The sequence below is a fragment of the Salmo salar genome, chromosome ssa14 (assembly GCF_905237065.1).
Source record: "Salmo salar chromosome ssa14, Ssal_v3.1, whole genome shotgun sequence".
NCBI lineage: Eukaryota > Metazoa > Chordata > Actinopteri > Salmoniformes > Salmonidae > Salmo > Salmo salar.
This window is the reverse complement of record NC_059455.1, coordinates 89,711,445-89,735,331: the sequence shown is the minus strand read 5'-3', so window position 1 is coordinate 89,735,331 and position 23,887 is coordinate 89,711,445. Positions and strand designations below refer to the sequence as shown.

At 47.2% G+C, this 23,887-nt stretch overlaps 1 protein-coding gene across 5 annotated transcripts in view; it reads left to right on the top strand.

Annotated features, from left to right (window-relative positions):
* The window catches only part of LOC106570560 (rho family-interacting cell polarization regulator 2), a 96,145-nt gene extending 72,987 nt beyond the window's left edge, over positions 1–23,158 (top strand). For 3 of the 5 annotated variants that reach the window (XM_045694928.1, XM_045694927.1, XM_045694929.1), the window contains exons 7-24: positions 7,840–7,989; positions 8,172–8,235; positions 8,414–8,457; positions 8,690–8,815; positions 9,142–9,290; positions 10,215–10,344; positions 10,687–10,923; positions 12,587–13,026; positions 13,134–13,398; positions 13,993–14,162; positions 15,934–16,102; positions 16,298–16,430; positions 17,004–17,168; positions 19,260–19,436; positions 20,322–20,524; positions 20,704–20,787; positions 20,922–21,012; positions 21,106–23,158. In XM_045694928.1, the coding sequence (XP_045550884.1) occupies positions 7,840–7,989; positions 8,172–8,235; positions 8,414–8,457; positions 8,690–8,815; positions 9,142–9,290; positions 10,215–10,344; positions 10,687–10,923; positions 12,587–13,026; positions 13,134–13,398; positions 13,993–14,162; positions 15,934–16,102; positions 16,298–16,430; positions 17,004–17,168; positions 19,260–19,436; positions 20,322–20,524; positions 20,704–20,787; positions 20,922–21,012; positions 21,106–21,206 (2,898 nt within the window). In that variant the 3' untranslated portion in view covers positions 21,207–23,158. The remainder of the gene's footprint in view (positions 1–7,839; positions 7,990–8,171; positions 8,236–8,413; positions 8,458–8,689; positions 8,816–9,141; positions 9,291–10,214; positions 10,345–10,686; positions 10,924–12,586; positions 13,027–13,133; positions 13,399–13,992; positions 14,163–15,933; positions 16,103–16,297; positions 16,431–17,003; positions 17,169–19,259; positions 19,437–20,321; positions 20,525–20,703; positions 20,788–20,921; positions 21,013–21,105) is intronic. The other 2 variants (XM_045694931.1, XM_045694930.1) reach the window with 1 other exon arrangement.
* Positions 23,159–23,887: the final 729 nt, after the last annotated feature.

Here is a 23,887-nt window from a genome sequence, read left to right as displayed (position 1 = left end):
CCCCTCCCCTCAGGGAGTACTACATGTGTTTGACGTGGCTGCAGGCCTCATCTCTGATCCTCCCCTCAGGGAGTACTACATGTGTTTGACGTGGCTGCAGGCCTTATCTCTGATCGTCCCCTCCCCTCAGGGAGTACTACATGTGTTTGACGTGGCTGCAGGCCTTATCTCTGCTAGTCCCTGGTGTAATGTAGAGAGGAAGAGTAGATCCACACCAGCTCAGATGATAAACACAACATAAGAGGATTTCCTTTAGTCTTTCTTAGCCCATGACATGCAGGTCAACTTATGTGTGCGTGCGATTCATTAGAATTATATTTTGGTTTGGATGTTGGTTGGCTAAAGACATATCCTCTGGGTCATCTCTGGGTCATCTCTGGGTCCTCTCTGGGTCCTCTCTCTTTCCTGATGATGTTTGGTGTTTGTGGGTTAAATCTACTTTTAGAGAGTTCCTCTTTAAACCTAAGAGGACGAAAGCCACAGAAGATTAAAGACACACTTGTGAATAGAGCTCGTCCCTCTATTGCTAGCTGTGTGTGTGTGTGTGTGTGTGTGTGTGTGTGTGTGTGTGTGTGTGTGTGTGTGTGTGTGTGTGTGTGTGTGTGTGTGTGTGTGTGTGTGTGTGTGTGTGTGTGTGTGTGTGTGTGTGTGTGTGTGTGTGTGTGTCCTCCGCTAGCTGCTGTCCCAGTGTGTGTTGGGGTGCGTGTCCCTCTCTCAGGGTGTGAGCAGTGGAGCCCACAAAATGTGTTGTTTCCTTATTCAGCCCATCAGCCCATCACAGTGCTTTAACTACAGTCTCCATTTAGAATAGCCTGCCCAGTCACCCTGTCCTTCATTTCCTGGGGCGATGGGTGGGGAGGAGGAGTGTGACACTGAGAGCTACATCCTCAGGCCCAGGAAGATGGTGATACATTATCACAATCTCTAGAGAGGCTTTAGCCACTGAGAACTCTTTAAACCTTGTCACTTTAAAAACACTTGAAGAACTTCCTTAAAGTGGCATTACCACAGATAAAAGAGAATCAATCAAACTAAAATCATGTGAACTGCCAATACTATGTTAGCCTTCCTCCATCTGGCCTAGGTCAGGAGAATGAATAGTAGAGTCTAATGGTAGTGGAGTATAATGGTAGTGGAGTCTAATGGTAGTGGAGCCTAATGGTAGTGGAGCAAAATGGTAGTGGAGTCTAATGGTAGTGGAGTCTAATGGTAGTGGAGTCTAATGGTAGTGGAGCAAAATGGTAGTGGAGTCTAATGGTAGTGGAGTCTAATGGTAGTGGAGTCTAATGGTAGTAGAGTCTAATGGTAGTGGAGTCTAATGGTAGTAGAGTCTAATGGTAGAAGAGTCTAATGGTAGTACAATAATGCAGTGTGATGGTTTCTCCCCTGCAACAGCAGCGCAGGCATCCCATCTTAGACTGACTGACACCAGTAGGCATCCCACCTTAGACTGACTGACACCAGCGGCTGTCTGTCTGTCTCTGCCCATTCCACCAAGTCCCCATTCCTCAGATACCACTTGGTGACGTGAATCCTATAGGGTAAAGTTGGCACAGAGGGTTTGGTTACTGCACTCTCCCCCTCTGCAATCGTTAAACTTTATATAGCTCAAATAACTTTGTGACATCGTTATAGAGAGTTAATTGTCATGGAGACTTCATTGTTAGAATTAATTATACTCTTTGATGGAATTAATCTCATGCTTCAGGAGAAAGTAGATCAAATCAAAGTTTATTGGTCGCATACACATATTTACAGATGTTATTGCAGGTGTTTTTAGCTCCAACAGTCCAGTAATATTAATTTGTATTCTTATTTTTTTAAAGAAATATCAGAACAATTAATTGTGAAGGATGTCACGCTGCTTGCTTAGCGAGTACCACTTTCTCCTGATTCGGCCCATACATGGCGCGGACACACGACCACACCATCCTCCATCAAAGATCTTAGCTGATCACGCCACCTCAAAAGCTAGCTAATTAGGCGACGTGAATGGGACACTTAAGGCTGAGGAGTACGTTTCACATCCCCATGTGATACATAATGTCAGAGAGTCATCTTCCAATCCTCATTGCTCTGAATCAGATCTTTCTCTCTGACTCAGCCCTTTCTCCTGTCTCTGACTCAGCCCTTTCTCCTGTCTCTCTGACTCAGCCCTTTCTCCTCTCTCTACGGCTCGGCCCATTGTCCTCTCTCTACGACTCGGCCCCTTGTCCTCTCTCTACGACTCGGCCCCTTCTCCTCTCTCTACGACTCGGCCCCTTCTCCTCTCTCTCTGGCTCGGCCCCTTCTCCTCTCTCTCTGGCTCGGCCCCTTCTCCTCTCTCTCTGGCTCGGCCCCTTCTCCTCTCTCTCTGGCTCGGCCCCTTCTCCTCTCTCTCTGGCTCGGCCCCTTCTCCTCTCTCTCTGGCTCGGCCCCTTCTCCTCTCTCTCTGGCTCGGCCCCTTCTCCTCTCTCTCTGACTCAGCTCTTTCCAGAGAGAGGAGAATAATAGTTGTGGTTAAGGTGTATGTTTACGAGCTGTACAGTTCTGCTGCACCCAAATAAACAGCCCACCACATACCACAGACAGGGATGGGTGGGGTGGGGGAGTGAGGGTAGTGTGGGGGTGTTGTGGTGGGGTCGGGTAGATGATGCTATGAGGGATGCTGGGACAGGGTGGGGTTTCTCTCTCTTAGTATCCAAACATGACACATCCACTGCACTGCCAGAACCTCACATCATCATCATCAACCCTTGCTATTGTCCTGCTAAATGAATCTAACTTATTGTTCTCCTCCCCCCTTCACCACCTGCTGTGGCTGCTATGATTGTCAAGACGTTGGGATGCGATTGGCCCATTTCCCTCTTCTGTTTCCCCTAAGGAGAACCTTAAAGACTGTTATGATTCAATATCTCACTGAGCTTCACGGCGACGCCTGAATATTTCCTTTTGATTTGGCCTGCTCCAGGTGTTTGTTTCTGCCTGCCAGACGGTTACAGTAGAGTACGGTCTCAGTACGGTCTCAGTACAGTAGGGAAGTCATCACATTATAAAATCACTATCATAACACACCACGGGCAGAGGGAGGGATGGAGAGAGAGTTGGCTTATGTTATTTGGCTTTCTCTCTCGCGCACATGTACGCTCTCCCCCCCCTCACTCTCCATCTATTCTGCCTTCCTTTCCTCCCACGTGGATTAATGCTGTCCCACCACAGTATATTTCTATCCAGCTTTCTGCTGGGTATGTGCGTATTAGACAGTGCTGGCTGTGCAGACTGAACACAGTCGGCTTGGCCAACGATCGCTAAACGCTGTCTGCTGCTCCTTCACCGTGGAGGTATTCCACAGGGTGATCCCACGTGAATGGGACAGCACACTACCGCTGCAGGCCCCATTTACACCGCTGTTTCTGTCATCCTCTTTCTCTCTGTCTCACTCTGTCTCACTCTCTCTTCACCTCTGTCTCACTCTCTCTCACTCTCTCTTCACCTCTGTTTTCCTCTGTCTCACTCTGTCTCACTCTCTCTTCACCTCTGTTTTCCTCTCTCACTCTCTCACTCTCTCTTCACCTCTGTTTTCCTCTCTCACTCTCTCTCACTGTCTCTTCACCTCTGTTTTCCTCTCTCACTCTCTCTCTCTCTTCACCTCTGTTTTCCTCTGTCTCTCTCTCTCTCTCTCTCTCTCTCTCTCTCTCTCTCTCTCTCTTCACCTCTGTTTTCCTCCGTCTCACTCTCTCTCTTCACCTCTGTTTTCCTCTGTCTCACTCTCTCTCACTCTCTTCACCTCTGTCCTCTCTCACTCTCCACTCTCTCTCTTCACCTCTGTTTTCCTCTGTCTCACTCTCTCTCTCTCTCTCTTCACCTCTGTCTTACTCTGTCTCACTCTCTTCACCTCTGTTTTCCTCTGTCTCACTCTCTCTCTTCACCTCTGTTTTCCTCTGTTTCACCCTGCAATTCAATTATAAGAGGCTTTATTGGCATGGGAAACACATGTTTACATTGCCAAAGCAAGTTAAATAAATTATAAACAAAAGTGAAATAAACAGTAAACATTAAACACAAGTTTAAAATGAATAGACACATTTCAAATGTCATTATGGCTATGTAGTGTTGTAATGATGTGAAAATAGTTAAAGTACAAAATGTAAAATAAATAAAAGTAAACAGGTTGTATTTCGAATGGTGTTTGTTCTTCACTGGTTGCCCTTTTCTTGTGGCAACAGGTCACATATCTTGCTGCTGTGATGGCACACTGTGGTATTTCACCCAGTAGATATGGGAGTTTATCAAAATTGGGTTTGTTTTCGAATTCTTTGTGGGTCTGTGTATCTGAGGGAAATATGTGTCTCTAATATGGTCACACATTTGGCAGGAGGTTAGGAAGTGCAGCTCAGTTTCCACCTCATTTTGTGGGCAGTGTGCACATAACCTGTCTTCTCTTGAGAGCCAGGTCTGCCTACGGCGGCCTCTCTCAATAGCAAGGCTATGCTCACTGAGTCTGTACATATTCACAGTGGTCAGGTATTCTGCCACTTGTGTACTCTCTGTTTAGGGCCAAATAGCATTCCAGATTGCTCTGTTTTTTGGTCAATTCTTTCCAATGTGTCAAGTAATTATCTTTTTGTTTTCTCATGATTTGTTTGGGTCTAATTGTGTTGCTGTCCTGGGGCTCTGTGGGGCCTGTTTGTGTTTGTGAACAGAGCCCCAGGACCAGCTTGCTTAGGGGACTCTTCTCCAGGTTCATCTCTCTGTAGGTGATGGCTTTATTATGGAAGGTTTGGGAATTGCTTCCTTTTAGGTGGTTGTAGAATTTATGGTTCTTTTCTGGATTTTGATAATTAGCGGTTTTTGGCCTTATTCTGCTTTGCATGCATTATTTGGTGTTTTAAGTTGTACACAGAGGATGTTTTTGCAGAATTCTGCATGCAGATTCTCAATTTGGTGTTTGTCTCATTTTGTGAATTCTTGGTTGGTGAGCGGACCTGAGAACTCACAACCATAAAGGGCAATGGGTTCTATAACTGATAGAAGTATTTTTAGCCAGGTCCTAATTGTGATGTCGAATTTGATGTACCTTTTGATGGCGTAGAAGGCCCTTTTTGCCTTGTCTCTCAGATCATTCACAGCTTTGTGGAAGTTACCTGTGCCTCTGATGTTTAGGCCGAGGTATTTATCGTTTTTTTGTGTGCTCTAAGGCAACAGTGTCTAGGTAGAATTTGTATTTGTTGTCCTGGCAACTGGACCTTTTATAGAACACCTTTATTTTTGTCTTCCTGAGATTTACCATCAGGGCCCAGGTCTGTCAGGGCCCAGGTCTGTCAGGGCCCAGGTCTGTCAGGGCCCAGGTCTGACAGTATCTGTGCAGAAGATCTAGGTGCTGCTGTAGGCCCTCCTTGGTTGGGGACAGAAGCACCAGATCATCAGCAAACAGCTTTGTTCAAGTAGGCTGTGATTTTTCTGTGGTCTGATAGGGGTGTCAGTGGGCTGACTGTGAACGCTCTGAGAGACTCTGGGTTGAGGTCAGTGATAAAGTAGTCTACCCCTGCCAGGGGATGATCTGAGGGTGTACCTACTAAAGGAGTCTGATCGAAGCTTACCATTGACTACGTACAGACCCAGCGTAGGACAGAGCTGCAGGAGTTGTGACCTGTTTTTGTTGGTTGTGTTGTCATAGTTGTGTCTAGGGGGGCATATGGGGGAGGGAATGCTGTCACCTCCAGGTAGGTGTTTCTCCCCCTGTGTGCTGAGAGTGTCAGGTTCTTGTCCAGTTCTGGCATTTAGGTCACCATAGACCAGTATCAAATCAAATTTATATAGCCCTTCTTACATCAACTGATATCTCAAAGTGCTGTACAGAAACCCAGCCTAAAACCCCAAACAGCAAGCAATGCAGGTGTAGAAGCACGGTGGCTAGGAAAAACTCACTAGAAAAGCCAGAACCTAGGAAGAAACCTAGAGAGGAACCAGTACATGTCCCTGGGCCTGAAAATGGTTGATCGCCCTCTCTAGGATGGAGAAGCTGTCTTCATTAAAGTATGGGGATTCTATTGGGGGGATATAGGTAGGATGGAGAAGCTGTCTTCATTAAAGTATGGGGATTCTAGTGGGGGGGATATAGGTAGCACACATGAGGACATTTTTCTCCGTTGAGATAATTTCCTTATTAATTTCTAGCCAGATGTAAAATGTTCCTGTTTTGACTAATTTAATAGAGTGAGTTAGGTCTGCTCTATACCAAAGTAGCATACCCCCCTGAGTCTCTTCCCTGTTTCACACCTGGTAGTTTGGTGGATGGGACTACCAGCTCTCGCTAACCTAGAGGGCAACCAGTGGGTACGTCTCCTTTAAACCATGTTTCTTGTAGGATGACAAGCTATTTATTTGATGAAGTCTGGGTTCCTGTTCTTTATGCCAAAGGCAGATGACCTCAGACCTTGTATATTCCAGGATGAGATAGTAAAATATTTGTGTTCCATAGTGTCTAGTGTTGTTTTTGTGTGGTTTAGGCCCGGACCATCACAGTAGGTGTGAGCAGAGCATGTTGAGCATCTGATACATACTTCTTAGGTCGCAGGATGGTGCTTGGGTGGGTGTAATAGTGGGGGTTGGGCTTGTTGCTCTGCTCACAGCCTGGGCATTATGTACTGCTGTCATGTTGAGGTCCTTGCCAGCTGTCTTTCTCCAGCCCTTTATCCCCTTTTCTCTCCTCAATCCATGGCTTTAGCATAGTTAATATGAAGGGGGATGTCGGTCAGTGGGCTGTGGTCTAAATGTGTAAATCTATGATAAAGGGTTTGAGACATCATTCTGCCAGACATGGTAATCAGCCTTCCCCGGAAGCAGACTGAGTCCCTCAGGTAGCCACCGCAGCGTTCTAGAAAATGATCATTCAACTGCATGCTGAATATTTAGTATCTTTATGTAAGAGGGAGGATGGATTAGATTTGCAAGCTTGTTTCAGGCCCAGGGCTTCTGTTTACGCTGAATAGAACATCACAAGCTTGTTTCAGGCCCAGGGCTTCTGTTTACGCTGAATAGAACATCACAAGCTTGTTTCAGGCCCAGGGCTTCTGTTTACGCTGAATAGAACATCACAAGCTTGTTTCAGGCCCAGGGCTTCTGTTTACGCTGAATAGAACATCACAAGCTTGTTTCAGGCCCAGGGCTTCTGTTTACGCTGAATAGAACATCACAAGCTTGTTTCAGGCCCAGGGCTTCTGTTTACGCTGAATAGAACATCACAAGCTTGTTTCAGGCCCAGGGCTTCTGTTTACGCTGAATAGAACATCACAAGCTTGTTTCAGGCCCAGGGCTTCTGTTTACGCTGAATAGAACATCACAAGCTTGTTTCAGGCCCCGGGCTTCTGTTTACGCTGAATAGAACATCACAAGCTTGTTTCAGGCCCAGGGCTTCTGTTTACGCTGAATAGAACATCACAAGCTTGTTTCAGGCCCCGGGCTTCTGTTTATGCTGAATAGAACATCACAAGCTTGTTTCAGGCCCCGGGCTTCTGTTTACGCTGAATAGAACATCACAAGCTTGTTTCAGGCCCCGGGCTTCTGTTTACGCGGAATAGAACATCACAAGCTTGTTTCAGGCCCCGGGCTTCTGTTTACGCTGAATGGAACATCACAAGCTTCCCAGACCGTTATTGCACGATCGGTACAGAACGTGCCGAGTATGGGTGTTTGTGAAAGGCATACTTTAATATAGGTTATAAATCTGTAGCCCTCTCTTTGTTGTGTATTTTAAGGCTATAACCCTCTGCTCTCTGTACTTCCTACATGTCTAAGTGTGTAACCCTCTCTATGCTACGGTGTATAGATTTGAACTATGACCCTCTGTGTCCCCTGTAGGTGGATGAGCTGTATGAGGCGTTCTGTATCCAGCGCAGGCTGAGGGAGGGAGCCAGTAAGATGAAGCAGGCCTTCTCTGCATCTCCCTCCACCAAGGCCACCAGAGAGAGCATGTCAGAGGTCAACCGCAGATACAAGGAGTACACAGAGGTGTGGATCCACGCACATACACAACTATACTGTGTAATCATCAGCCCATTCACCGGCACCATATGATCACCCACTGAGATCTAACACAGTTCTGGTGCCTGATGTCAAAGTTTGATGAATGGGTTTGGTTTGTCTCCTGTTGTTCTTTGTTTTTGTGCTGATCATTCTCCCTTCCTCCCCAGAATATGAGCACGTTAGAGGGGGAGCTGGAGAACATGCTGGGGGAGTTCCATATCAAAATGAAAGGTAAGACTGAGGCCAGTGGGACAGCCGTTAGAGTAGAGGTATCTCGTAGGGAAAACTGGAGACAAACAAGCAATCGATTTTACACAAGTATCTCTTTCACTCTCTCTCCCTCTGTCTCTCTCTTTCTCTGTTCCCCCCCTCTCTCCCTCTCTCTCTCTCCATCCCTCTCTCACTTCAGGTCTTGCTGGCTTTGCTCGTCTCTGTCCAGGAGACCAGTATGAGGTGAGTTATATGAATGAGGCCCTCTCTACATCAGAAGTAGACAACTGTATCTTTCCCAATCTGCAGACTGTTTCATGGCTCGTGACTTCTGTCTCCTTGGCCTTGCATCTATCTCTAACTGCTCTCTTCCCCCCCCCTCTCTCTCTCTCTGTCTCTCTATCTCTCTCTTCCTTTCTCCCTCTCCACCCTCCTTCCATCTCTCTCTGTTTCTCTCCCTCCATCCCTCCGTCAGATCTTTATGCGGTATGGGCGTCAGCGCTGGAAGCTGAAGGGGAAGATAGAGGTGAACTCCAGACAGAGTTGGGACGGAGAGGAGATGGTCTTCATGCCCCTCATCACAGACCTCATCAACATCAAGGTACACATGAGAATGTTATATCATATGATGTGGTTGATAGCTGATATGTTAAATACCTATCCAGGCGTGCGGGGATCTGACATGCGTCTGCAATGTATTTCATTTTGAATGCTGCCCCTGTCAAACCATTTCTGAGGGCAAACCAGTCCTCTAAAGGTTCTGAAGCCAAATTACCTTTGACCCCTGGCCCAACTATCTGTCTTTGGTTCAATCAGGTGACAGAGCTGAAGGGTCTAGCCACACATCCTGGTGGGCAGTGTGATCTGACCTCTAACTTCCTGTCTCTGGTCCAATCAGCTCTAACTTGCTGTCTGTGGTCCAATCAGGTGACGGAGCTGAAGGGCCTGGCCACCCACATCCTTGTGGGCAGTGTGATCTGTGAGACCAAGGATCTGTTCACGGCCATGCCTCAGGTGGTGGCTGTAGACGTTAATGACCTGGGAACCATCAAACTCAACCTGGAGGTCACATGGTTGTAAGTCAGTGTTTCCTAAAATAGGGGTCATGACCCCATGTGGGGTCGCCTGATTTGAAAATGGGGTTGTGTGAGAGAAACTTGCGTTTGGTTCATAGAACCGGGGTTACGTCAGTAACCTCTGGTAGCTGCTAGATGGGTTGTTATAAATAGAGTTTCTGTTTTCTACCTACAAATGTGGCAAAAACATTTTTACCTTTTAAGCTACAAAATATTATGACCCCTTCACTGAAATAAAAATATTTGGGGTCCCCTGTTGTAAGTGGACTTAATTAAACGTCTATTTGAGTGGTGTACATGTTTTTAATGGTGCGACTAGTGACTGTTGAATCTGAATCACATGGAGTTATTGGTGGTGTTTAAGGAGCAGAAAAACATCAACACCAACTTCAAAACTATTGTTTTTGTAGCCGAAACAAATCATTCTTTAGGACGTAGAGAGAGAGAGACAGATAGTAAAGTTTATACAAATCTCTGCTGTTAAACTAAATGTTAGTCTAAAATAAAGAGAATGTCTGCAGGGTTTTTATAGTGAAGATCAAGTTTCTAACTTCCCTACCTGGGCTGATGAGACAGTGGATTGTACAGTCAGATGGAACAGAGTAAATAGTAATTTTAACGTCATAGATTGGTGGTAACTTGTGGAATAGACACCGGCTGGAATGCGCTTTTAACCAATCAGCATTCAGGATTTGGAGCCACCCGTTGTATGAAGTATTCTAACTACACCATGCTACCTACAGTGGTTAGTTACAGTGGTTAATGTTGTTAATGTTGAAGTCATGAAGTTATACTGTAACGCTGCCCTCTTCTGGAGAACCTGGATGTCTGCTCCAGTGTTACAGCAGCATTCACCTAGTAGTTTATAGTTCTCTAATGGACTCTTTCCCCTTCTGACTGTCTCTCTGCTCTCCCCCCATGCAGTCCATTCGATGTGGAAGACCTGACCCTGTCTTCAGGGAACGTGAGCAAGGCCACCGCCCTACAGAGACGAGTGTCTGTCTACAGTCAGGGCACGCCAGACACACCCACCTTCCAGGACCAGTCCTTCTTTGTGAGTCCCACACAGAGCCTCCTCTCCCTGGGGTGGGATAGGGGAGGAGAGTGGGTGTATGGATCTAAGGATCTATGACTCCTAGTCCCATTGCTGTCTTATAACGCAGCATACTGCTCACTCACCTGCCTACTCACAGCACAGGATTCCTCGTTGCACTAACCCACTAACACAGCCCTTGTGTTGACTGGATTGTGAGACACAAGCTGTTGGTTTGTCTATGAATGCAGTGGCTAAGGCTAACTAACCCTAACTCACCCATCCCTCCCTCCCATCCCTCCCACCACTCACCCATTTCTCCTCCCGCCCCTCCCTCCCCTGCTCCCTTTGTGTGTGGTAAAGAAGTGGCAACCCTCCCCGACCCAGCATCGTCCCTGCCTGACCCAGCATCGCCTGTCCCCGACCCTGCATCGCCTGTCCCCGACCCTGCATCGCCTGTCCCCGACCCAGCATCGCCTGTCCTTCCTCCACGGTCTGAGGAACTCCCTGTTAGAGAAGCTGAGACGCAGTCGCTCCTTTGGCGACCTGGTCTCCCTCCGCCCCAGGCCCAAGTCCAGCCTGGAGGGTTATGTGACTGAGGTGTGCTAGGTTAGGGCTAGCCCTGATTCCCCCTGCCTGTGTGGCTGTGCCTGTTTATTGTTAGCATGCTGTCTGTGTGGCTGTTTATTGTTAGCATGCTGTCTGTGTGGCTGTTTATTGTTAGCAATCAAATCAAATCAAATGTATCTATAAAGCCCTTCTTACATCAGCTGATATCTCAAAGTGCTGTACAGAAACCCAGCCTAAAACCCCAAACAGCAAGCAATGCAGGTGTAGAAGCATGCTGTCTGTGTGGCTGCTTATTGTTAGCATGCTGTCTGTGTGGCTGTGCCTGCTTATTGTTAGCATGCTGTCTGTGTGGCTGTGCCTGCTTATTGTTAGCATGCTGTCTGTGTGGCTGTGGCTGCTTATTGTTAGCATGCTGTCTGTGTGGCTGTGACTGCTTATTGTTAGCATGCTGTCTGTGTGGCTGTGCTTGCTTATTGTTAGCATGCTGTCTGTGTGGCTGCTTATTGTTAGCATGCTGTCTGTGTGGCTGTGGCTGCTTATTGTTAGCATGCTGTCTGTGTGGCTGTGCCTGCTTATTGTTAGCATGCTGTCTGTGTGGCTGCTTATTGTTAGCATGCTGTCTGTGTGGCTGTGGCTGCTTATTGTTAGCATGCTGTCTGTGTGGCTGTGCCTACTTATTGTTAGCATGCTGTTTGTGTGGCTGTGGCTGCTTATTGTTAGCATGCTGTCTGTGTGGCTGTGCCTGCTTATTGTTAGCATGCTGTCTGTGTGGCTGTGCCTGCTTATTGTTAGCATGCTGTCTGTGTGGCTGCTTATTGTTAGCATGTTGTCTGTTTGGCTGCTTATTGTTAGCATGCTGTCTGTGTGGCTGTGGCTGCTTATTGTTAGCATGCTGTCTGTGTGGCTGCTTATTGTTAGTATGCTGTCTGTGTGGCTGCTTATTGTTAGCATGCTGTCTGTGTGGCTGCTTATTGTTAGCATGCTGTCTGTGTGGCTGTGGCTGCTTATTGTTAGCATGCTGTCTGTGTGGCTGCTTATTGTTAGCATGCTGTCTGTGTGGCTGCTTATTGTTAGCATGCTGTCTGTGTGGCTGCTTATTGTTAGCATGCTGTCTGTGTGGCTGTGGCTGCTTATTGTTAGCATGCTGTCTATGTGCCTACTTATTGTTAGCATGCTGTCTATGTGCCTACTTATTGTTAGCATGCTGTCTATGTGCCTACTTATTGTTAGCATGCTGTCTATGTGCCTACTTATTGTTAGCATGCTGTCTATGTGCCTACTTATTGTTAGCATGCTGTCTGTGTGGCTGCTTATTGTTAGCATGCTGTCTGTGTGGCTGTGGCTGCTTATTGTTAGCATGCTGTCTGTGTGGCTGCTTATTGTTAGCATGCTGTCTATGTGCCTACTTATTGTTAGCATGCTGTCTATGTGCCAACTTATTGTTAGAATGCTTTCTGTGTGCCTGCTTATTGTTAGCATGCTGTCTGTGTGGCTGTGCCTGCTTATTGTTAGCATGCTGTCTGTGTGGCTGTGCCTGCTTATTGTTAGCATGGAGTGGCTTGTGTCAGCCGGTGTAGAACAGTAGAAGTAGAAAAGAGGAGTTAACTGATGCTCTTCTTTCTCTCACTCACTCACCTCACTCACTCACTCACTCACTCACTCACTCACTCACTCACTCCCTCCCTCTCTCCAGTCCACCCTCCCTGATGACGTCTTTGAGAGCGGTGGGTGTGATAACGCCGAGTGCAAGCGCCTCTCCTTCACCTTCTCCGATACTTTAGTCTCCTCCCCCAGCCTCGCCCCCGGCCAGTCCAACCCCGAAATCACCGTCACGCCCCCTGAGACCTGCCCCCAGCCCCAAATCCCCAACGTTGAAGTCTCCGTTCGAATACATGCAGACGTAGTGGAAGAGGCAGAGGAAGGTGAGGAGGAAGAGGAGAGTCGCGGTAGCAGCGGCAGCGTGAGTACCAGCCTGGTCAGCGAGGAGGCGGAGTCAGAGTGGGAGAGGGCGGAGTCCCAGTGTAACAGAGGACCCGTCTCTCTCTGCTCGGAGAGGCAGTTGTCTGCGGTTGCTCCCGGGGGTGTGTTTCCGGACCACGCTGGGCCGGACAGGGATGGAGATGAAGATGACAGGTAATAGTTGGATGTTTTGGCTTTATGATACGCAGAGGCCAAACGAATCTCCCCTTGAGGGACAATGAAATTGTAACGTATTCTATTAAATTGTATTCTATTGTCAGCTCGGAGCTACTGAAGCCCGTAGAACTTGACACTGAAGAACCAGGCAGCTTGACCAGGCAACTGGTGAGGAGACTGACATCGTCTGACATTCTGCCCGAGGCGGGGGTTCTGAGCTGGGCTGGGGAGGGGAGCAGGGCCTTCCTGGAGAGCAGCCTGGAAGAAACCCTGCAGAGTCTGCTACTGAGGCTAGAGTCACTGGGACAACGCTGTAGAGAACTACAGGACCTGGAACAGGAAGTGATGCGCCTGGAGGACCTACTCAAGGTGAGGCCTGTACTTTCTCCTCAAGCAACTGTGTGTGCATCACAGGGTTGGGGGTCAATGCAATATTAGCTGAATTTGACATTTCATTTCTCTGTAGGAATTCATTTCAAATCCTGAATTGACTTCAGACAGAATTGACCCCAACCCTGGTGCGTTACCTGTTATATTTTAAGTCGTTTAGCAGACGCTCTTATCCAGAGCGACTAACAGGAGCAATTAAGGGTAAGTGCCTTGCTCAAGGGTACATCGACAGATTGTTCACCTACTCGGCTCGGGGATTCAAACCAGCGACCTTTCGGTTACTAGCCCAATGCTCTTAACCACTAGGCTACCTTCAGTTCAAGCTGAGGCTACATTGTTTCTGTTGATCTTTATGAAAATGTATTATCTGCTGAAAAATGTGTAAGAGTGGTAGTTTATGATAGTTGTTTATGTACAAAAGTTTTGTGACTGTAGCCTCATCGTAGCCTTGACATCCAGTTTAATCCCCTATGGCTGCAGGTCGTCTCTCCCTCAGTAGTAGGCCAACCTAGTCTGGCATTACTAGGCAACCCACACCCTGCAGGGTTTTTCAGGGTCTGATCTCTCCCTCAGTGCCGTCTCCCGGGCCACAGGAGCAGGTCGTCCAGCCTCAGCCTGATGGTTGAGAGCGCCCTGGAGAGCTTCGACTTCCTCAACACCTCCGACTTTGACGACGATGACACGGGTGATGACCACGCCCTCCAACACTCCGTGTTCTTTGACATGGAGGCGGAGAGCATCGGGTAGGTCAGGAGGGAGGGACGGGAGGAGGGGGTGTCCTTTCGCTAGTCTACTACCCCTCTGTCCCTGCCTGGGAGATGGTGGTGGTGACCCTGCCTGTCTCCTTCCATCGGCCTCTAACCTCTGTCTGCTAACCCCACTGTCCCTCCACGGCCAATGAGATTCTACTGGGCCTGTGTATGTGTGTGGGACTAACCCAGACTGTTTTTCTCCCCTCTGTCTCTCTCCCCCCTCTCTATCTGTCTCTTCCCCCTCTCTATCTGTCTCTCTCCCCCCCCTATCTGTCTCTCTCCCCCCCGCCCTATCTGTCTCTCTCTCCCCCGCCCTATCTGTCTCTCTCTCCCCCGCCCTATCTGTCTCTCTCTCCCCCGCCCTATCTGTCTCTCTCTCCCCCGCCCTCTATGTCTCTCTCTCCCCCCCCTATCTGTCTCTCTCTCCCCCCCCTATCTGTCTCTCTCCCCCCGCCCTATCTGTCTCTCTCTCCCCCCCCTCTATGTCTCTCTCTCCCCCCTTCTATGTCTCTCTCCCCCCTATCTGTCTCTCTCTCCCACCCTCTATGTCTCTCTCTCCCCCCTATATCTGTCTCTCTCCCCCCTATCTGTCTCTCTCCCCCTCTATCTGTCTCTCTCGCCCCTCTATCTGTCTCTCTCCCCCCTCTATCTGTCTCTCGCCCCCCCTCTATCTGTCTCTCGCCCCCCTCTATCTGTCTCTCGCCCCCCTCTATCTGTCTCTCTCCCCCTCTCTATCTGTCTCTCTCCCCCTCTCTATCTGTCTCTCTCCCCCCTCTATCTCTCTCTCCCCCCTCTATCTGTCTCTCTCCCCCCTCTATCTGTCTCTCTCCCCCCCTCTGTCTCTCTCCCCCTCTGTCTCTCTCCCCCTCTGTCTCTCTCCCCCCTCTATCTGTCTCTCTCCCCCCATCTGTCTCTCTCCCCCTCTATCTTCTCTCCCCCCTCTATCTGTCTCTCTCCCCCCTCTATCTGTCTCTCTCCCCCCCTCTATCTGTCTCTCCCCCCTCTATCTCTCTCTCCCCCTCTCTCTCCCCCCTCTGTCTCTCTCTCCCCCTCTGTCTCTCTCCCCCATCTGTCTCTCTCCCCCCTCTATCTGTCACTCTCCCCCCTATCTGTCTCTCCCCCTCTGTCTCTCTCCCCCTGTCCCCTCTGTCTCTCTCCCCCATCTGTCTCTCTCCCCCCCTCTATCTGTCTTTCTCTCCCCCTTTCCTGTCACTCTCCCCCCTATCTGTCTCTCCCCCATCTGTCTCTCTCCCACCTGTCCACCATCTGTCTCTCTCCCCCTATCTGTCTCTCTCCCCCTCTATCTGTCTAACAGTTTGCCTAATTTCAGTTTGTGACAAAACAAGCACTCAGTGTAGAGAATCATCGTACCATCTAAACCGCTGTGAAATATCTTTTCAATAACCAAAAATATTGTATTTTCAGCTGCTTGAAGTTGGTGTACAAACCCGAAAGTAAAAGACGCAAAAACGAAACTTAAGAACTGTAAGCTTAGAAATAGCATACATAGAACATATCTACCACTTCTTAGACTTGCTTCCAATGAGAATGACAGATCTATGTGAATTTTGTCAGGTCGCCCCAAAAAATTTAATATTGTAGCTTTAAATTAATGGATTCATACTGCATTCAACTCTAGCATCCCATATCATGCTGATTCACATGATATGTATACTAATGGCTTTAGTAGTGATAGTCGTGCACTTCTATACTCTGCTGCTTCCTTCTGGTGACTGTGTGTATCTCCTGTCTGTCTTAACAGACCTGGGGGCCAGCACCCAGAGGCCAGGGGTCACCTGAGTGAAGCCCTGATGGAGGACACCGGGGTGGGCAACAGTGTACCCGGCAGCCCCCTGCCTCTCACCACCGGCAACGAGAACCTGGACGTGGCCATCGTCATTCACCTGCAGTACTGCGACCATCTCATCCAGGTGAATTAACATGTTCCAGTCATTTCAAACTGCGCCACAGGAGGAGTCCCACAGGAGGAGTCCCACAGGAGGAGTCCCACAGGAGGAGTGGGACTTGAGGGGGCTAGTTCACTGAGCAGTGTGTTTTCGTCTTTCTGACTTACACATTCACATAACACATGTATCCATAATTTTTTGGTCTGTGTGTAATGACAGCTCCTGTCCAGTGGGGGGAGCCCTTGGCAGCGTCGAGCCCAGCTCCAGAAGCTCTCAGCTCAGACTCAGCTGTTAGAGGAACTGGGAGAGATCAGCACAGAACGCCTGGGGAGCATCACCTCTGCTGCTGACGGTGAGTAGTCTACTCTGGAGCAGGGGACAGAGTCATGGGAGCAGTGAGACTTTTTTTACCCCTTTTTCTCCCCAATTTCGTGGTATCCAATTGGTAGTTACAGTCTTGTCTCCTCGCTGCAACTCCCGTACGGACTCGGGAGAGACAAAGGTTGAGAGCCATGCGTCCTCCGAAACACAACCCAACCAAACCGCACTGCTTCTTGACACAATACCCACTTAACCCGGAAGCCAGCCGCACCAATGTGTCAGAGGAAACACCGTACAGCATGCACTGCGCCCGGCCCGCCACAGGAGTTGCTAGAAAGCTATGGGACAAGGACATTCCTGCTGGCCAAACCCTCCCCTAACCCGGACGACGCTGGGCCAATTGTGCGCCGCCCCATGGGTCTCCCGGTGGTGGCCGGCTGCGACAGAGCCTGGACTCGAACCAGGATCTCTAGTGGCACAGCCTGCGCCACTCGGGAGTCCCACAGGAGGAGTCTAATTCACTGAGCAGTGTGTTTTCGTCTTTCTGACTTACACATTTATCTAGAACCTAATAATGAATCTCCGTCTGTCCTCTCTCTCTCAGTGCTCCCAGGGCTGGCGGAGCGGCCTGCTCGGATGGCTCTGTGGTCGGAGTGTAGTGGTTCTGGTGCACTGTTCCACGCTACGCTGGACCAGGTGCTCAAACACATGCACCACAGCTACACCGGCCCACTGCAGGAGAGACACCCACACACCGCAGCTGACACGGGTAGCCACTTTTCTTTATATGTCTTAAACTGTATAACTACTGTATTGTGTTTAACTATGTGTGTCCAACATACAGTACTTTGCAAATGCAGCTTATTTCTATGTGAAAACTGAAATGATCTATTCATTCCTTTTTCCATTTTAGTATGCCAATTGAGTATCATATTGTGATTTGTTTTTTATACAGTGCATTCGGAAATTATTCAGACCCCTTGACTTTTTCCACATTTTGTTACGTTACAGCTTTATTCTAAAATTGATTAAATTAGTTTTTTTCGTCATCAACCCATACTCAATACTGCTGAATGACAAAGCGTCAGGTTGGACGGGGAGCGTCGCTCTGTCCGGTTGGACGGGGAGCGTCGCTCTGTCCGGTTGGACGGGGAGCGTCGCTCGCTCTGTCAGGTTGGACGGGGAGCGTCGCTCGCTCTGTCAGGTTGGACGGGGAGCGTCGCTCGCTATCTCAGGTTGGACGGGGAGCGTCGCTCGCTCTGTCAGGTTGGACGGGAGCGTCGCTCGCTCTGTCAGGTTGGACGGGGAGCGTCGCTCGCTCTGTCAGGTTGGACGGGGAGCGTCGCTCGCTCTGTCAGGTTGGACGGGGAGCGTCGCTCGCTCTGTCAGGTTGGACGGGGAGCGTCGCTCGCTCTGTCAGGTTGGACGGGGAGCGTCGCTCGCTCTGTCAGGTTGGACGGGGAGCGTCGCTCGCTCTGTCAGGTTGGACAGGGGGAGCGTCGCTCGCTCTGTCAGGTTGGACAGGGGGAGCGTCGCTGCACAGGTATTTCATTTCTCTCAAGAGATGTTCGATCGAGTTCAGGTCCGTGCTCTGGCTGGGTCACTCAAGGGAAAAAAAATTGTACCCTTCCCCAGATCTGTGCCTTGTCACAATCCTGTCTTGGAGTGCTATGGACAATTCTTTCAACCTCATGGCTTGGTTTTTGCTCTGACATGCACTGTCAACTGTGGGACCTTATATAGACAGCTGTGTGCCTTTCCAAATCATGTCCAAACAATTGAATTTACCACAGGTGAACTCCAATCACGCTGTAGAAACATTTCAAGTATAATTAATGGAAACAGGATGCACCTGATCTAAATTTGAGTCTCATAGCAAAGGGTCTGAATACTTTTGTAAATAAGGTATTTCTGTTTTTAGTTTTTATAAATTTGCAAACATTTTGGAAAAACTGTTTTCGCTTTGTCATTATGGGGTATTGTGTGTAGATTGAGGGGGATTTAAAAAAAAAAAACATTTTTAGAATAAGGCTGTAACGTAACAATGTAGAAAAAGTCTAGGGGTGTGAATACTTTCGGGAATGCACTGTATATTAGGGATTGATTGTTGTATATATTAAGGGTATGTGAGACCAGGGAGATGTACCTGTCCAAAGTTGTTTATTAGGAAATTAAACTGGACTACTTAGCTCAATTTATAAAATAAACAAATAATTTGGTCTCATTGTTTGTTTCCACCACAATTGCCGCCTAACCTTACTGCATCCCCCCTCCAAAAGGACCACAATGGAAATATACCTTTAAGCTTCATTGTGTTATCCTTGATGATTTTCTTAAATTGTATGTGGAGGCGTCACCGGGTGGAGCACCCTTATGTGTATTTATGGTCTAATCAATGGTCTAATCAATCAATCAATCAACAGGTGTGGCTGAAAAAGCCAAATCCACTCATTTGAAGGGGTGTCCACATACACTTTGTATAGAATATATATATATATATATATATATATATATATATATATATATATATATTAACCAAAAGTATGACAAGTATGGTGTGTTTGTGATTAAGTCTGATTATTTATATTATATAACCAATGTCATTTAGCAGACGTTTTTATCCAAAGCGACTTAGTCAATGCTGCATATATAATTACATCATGGTATGTAGTGCAGCAGTAGTCACTGTATATATCTCACACGGCCGTCTCAGTATATATCTCACACGGCTGTCTCAGTACTGTCACTGTATATATCTCACACGGCTGTCTCAGTACTGTCACTGTATATATCTCACACGGCCGTCTCAGTACTGTCACTGTATATATCTCACACGGATGCCTCTCTCTTCCCTCCCCAGTGATCCGGCTGGTGGTGAGTGAGATGGTGGACAGGAGTGATCTGGCCTCCTCCCCTACCTGCCACCCCCCTTCGGCCCTGTCCCAGGACGTGGTCACAGTGTTCCAGTTCCAAAGCTACGTCTCAGAGCACAGCGTGGAGGACATGGAGGAACACCTATTGCAGGTGGCCAGAGAAGGTAAGACTCAGGACCAACACACATTCTGACGTACATGTTATTCAATAATTTCATCCAAACTGCTCACGTGCGTCTTCATAGCCAGGCGCTAAAATAGAACTTGGTTCAATTCTTGACTCGTGACTCACGTCAAGTCCCGCCCATCCCATCTCCTCATTGGTTTTTAGGAGTACATACCCACGTGGTTGATTGAAAGATGAACTGAGGTCCATACTCCAGTCCAGTTGGTGGTGGTAATGCACCTTAAAGTTGGTTGCCAACCGCCATATAAAGTCAGAAGAAGACTGAAGGAGGAGAGATTATTTGATTTGATTTAACTAGGCAAGTCAGTTAAGAACAAATTCTTATTTTACAATGATGGCCTACTCCGGCCAAACCCTCCCCTAACCCGGACGACGCTGGGACAGTTGTGCGCTGCCCTATGGCAGATAACTAGAAACTAACTAGGTTTCCCCTTTTATCTGTGGATTAATTGTCAAGAGTAGAGAACACTCAATTTTGTGTGACTCAAAATGGGTCAAAATTCTACAAAGATCCAGAGAAAAAGGGCAGAGTGTATTTCAGGTAAATTAACAACCCAATGTTTATATCCAAGGATAAATTGTCTAGCAACAGCAAGCTAGCTAGCTAGCTGGCCATGAATGTTTCATGTGTTTTCGACCTGTCCCCAAATTAAAATAGTTGGTTCAGAGTTTGTTTTGATATTTCTACCTACGTGTCCTGATCACGTCTGGTGTGGATGGACAAAATCACCATGCGAGCGATGGCGGACGCACGTGTTTGCCCGGCGTATTCAGCATGTGAGGGGGTCCAAACATGGTCCACTGAACAAAACTAGCTTGTAAATACCTGTGAGTTAATTTAGTTATTTTGTCCTCCCCTCAGCTGTGTTTGCGGAGGGCCTGAGTGGTGGCGACTCGGAGCGTTGTCTAAAGGAACTAGAAGAGGTCTCACACACCGTCCTGTGTCCCCGGCAGCAGACCCTCAGGGCCCTGGCCTCCCTCCTCTCCCACCAAGACCCCCAGCTCAGCGAGGCTGCAGCTGCCTACATCACCTCTGCTTCCTCACATACACCCTTCAGGTCAAAGGTCAGTGTGTGCGTGTCAGTAGGCTTGATCCTTGACCCGCTCCGGCTAAATTAAACCCAGCCCTAATATAAACACCATTTGTCTTTCAAGGTCACTAAGCCTGTCTAGAATACTGGACAGGTGCTATGACAGGGCAGCAACTTCAGTTTGTTCATTTGTGTTTCTGTGTGTCTTTACAGGCGGTGGATTGCTACACACAGGCCTTGTGGGAGGCTGGAGTTCAAACCCAAAGGTCTGCCTGTGCTGCTCTTAGCTGTCTACAGGTCAGTGTATCTTTTCACTTTTAGCTATAGAACAAGCGACATTTCCCCTTCATATTCATATGATGCATCTTATTATGACGTCTCTCTGAAGCGAGAGGATCTCCTATTACACCGGTTTTCTTTCTCCATCTCAGGCAGTAGAGAGCCTCTGGGCGGTGGTATCTCTGTGTGACTCGGCAGACGAGGAGCTTCGCCATGTTGCCATGGAAACCCTGCTCACTTTCGGTGAGTGACAGTTTGACAAAAAAAATCTTCTGTCCATTTTAGCCCAATCAACATCTGTTTTGAGCAAGATGAATTTGATTGACTGTTATACAGGTGAGGAGGGTCGTCTGGCGTATGAGCAGCTGGACACGATGCCCAGAGAGATGGTACGACTGGGGACGCGGCGAGGGAACGCCGTCACCACCGCCTTCTGAAACCACAGGACTAACTAACTTAACCTAGGAGCATCGCATCCACAGGAGGGGGACAACCCCCCTAGAACAAACCCTCTAGCCCCCCCCGCTGTGCCTGTGCTTTGAGCCATGCAGACTGGACATGCGTTTAAATGGACACAGCTAGGGGGAGTGGCCGCATCAACTCAGAGGAGCCCAACTAAACATTGAAGGGCCACGTCTCATCCTTATCAACAGACTGGTGTAAATCCTAACTGTCCATTCTCTGACCACCACTATTAAACCATCTCTCACTGCACAGACAGAGCATCTTCACCATCATAACTTATTATGATTATCATGATTATTATCACGACTGTGTTTGATTTATGATATCCTTAAATAACTGCTATTCATTTGTTTTAGTAGGTGACGTTCATTAGACAAACGGTTGTTTGCGCTTTTGGAATTACACTGTGGCAGAAATGTAAATATAATAGCATTATACTCTGAACTGGATTGATTTGGTCTGGTATGTACTGTTGAGATTCAGGGATTTTACAGACAGTTTGAACACTTTCTGTCAGAGGGTGCCATGACAGTCAAATCGCTCGGAAGGAGGTAGTTAAAAGCAACGTTCGCAAGTCATCATCAACATGCATGAAGAAGGCAGTCTTTCCCTAGATAGTAGTTACCAGTAAGCAACGTTCTCACTCCAACATGCACAACATGAAGAGAGAGTCATACTTGGACTGCCTTTCAAACTAATCTAAGTTCTCTACTCACACATGCCTGGGATCTACATGTTTGAATGTCTGCTTGCTGCGAACTGATTTGACATTTGATCATGATCTATTTAATTGGAAGCAGGTACGAATGGACTCGAGGAGTGAGTGTGAGTTAGGGATAGTTAGTATGAAATGAGAACAGTGCAGAACGGCTGTCTAAGGGGATGATGCTTCAAATGGGCAAGGACTGAGGCTATAGCGCTCCGCCTAGCTTTTTATGCCAGTTGGATCTATACTACTGAGTCCGGTGCTTCTTCAGCATGACAACAGTGTTTTTCTCGACTTAATTTATTTACGTCACATTTGTGATTCTAATATTATTTAATTTTCATTTACTTTTGAGAAAAGAGGGCAGAATGCAGATATTATTTCACATGTAAAAGTTGTATATTTGGTGTTTTTTTTGCTCATGTTTGATTTTTTTTAAAAGTTTCATCAAAAAAATGGACTCATTAACATGGGAATGATCTTGCTTACATAAACATGTTACTGGAAATACTTTTAATGGGACAGTAGAGAAGAAATGTTACTTTATTACGCAAGGAAAGCCTGAAAATGAAAAAAAGTCAATTTATTCTGAAGATATCTTTAACCTGGCCACTACACCCAGGCTCACCTACAAGGAACAACCATAAACAACCATCAGAATTATCATCTTAACTCTGTGACATTAGATCGGCTTCTATCCGCACTGTCCAAAAGCCATAACGATATCAAAAGGTGTTTTATAGGCGGTAATATGTGAAATAATATTTGTTCTTTTGTATATTAAAGCTGTAAAATGTGTGAAAATTGATACTAAAACTGAAGATGGCTTTGAGTTTGGCCTGGTGTATGTTGATCATGGTCTTTATTTTGAGGACCAATGCCTGTTTCTCCCATGACGTGAATAGCATTACAGTATTTTGGTATAATACTCGTTACTTCAAGAACTCCACAATGCAGCGGTCACCATCTTGCTAAAAGTAACCAGTGATGAATTAATGTTGCTTCTATTCAACTCCCAATTCATCAGATTGAACATGTAGACAGAATAATGAAATGTTATGACATTGATCATATTTCATGTAAGTACACTGTCTTCACATATGGTGAATCAGAAAGCACACAGTAAGGACGTTACATAGCTTCAGTACTTACTGCATTCAATTCTACATTCATTTCCCCTGCTCAATGAAAGTGGCAATAAAGTTTATTTTTGCATAATTATGAAAATAAGTTGGCCGATTGTTTTATTTATTGGAGAGTAATAATTAAATTAATGTTTTAGCCTACTATCAATACCAGTGGAGGCTGCTGAGGGGAGGACGGCTCATTACACCATGATGTATTTGATACCATTCCGCTCCAGTCATTAGCACAAGCCTGTCCTCCACAATTAAGATGCCACCAACTTCCTGTGATCAAAACTGAATAAATGAAAAACCAAGAAGCAGATCAATATTCAGTGCGTTTTCCAAGCTATGAATGGTTTGGGATTGCAGCCAGAAGCGTACATGGTTTTGTCATTTTGGACAAGGGAGCACAAAGACAGTCAAATAAATGACAACCTACAAACAGAATGAAAAGGTGCATCATCTTGAGACAAGAGTCATGTTTATACCTGGTGATAACGTGTCAAAGGTGACAGTGACATGTTAAGAGGATGTGGGAAAGGGAACATAACCCTCTCATCCTCAAGACCAGGGGTATTCAAATCAAAATCAAATCAAATGAATTTATATAGCCCTTCTTACATCAGCTGATATCTCAAAGTGCTGTACAGAAACCCAGCCTAAAACCCCAAACAGCAAGCAATGCAGGTGTAGAAGCACAGTGGCAAGAAAAAACTCCCTAGAAAGGCCAACCCTAGGAAGAAACCTAGAGAGGAACCAGGCTATGAGGGGTGGCCAGTCCTCTTCTGGCTGTGCCGGGTGGAGATTATAACAGAACATG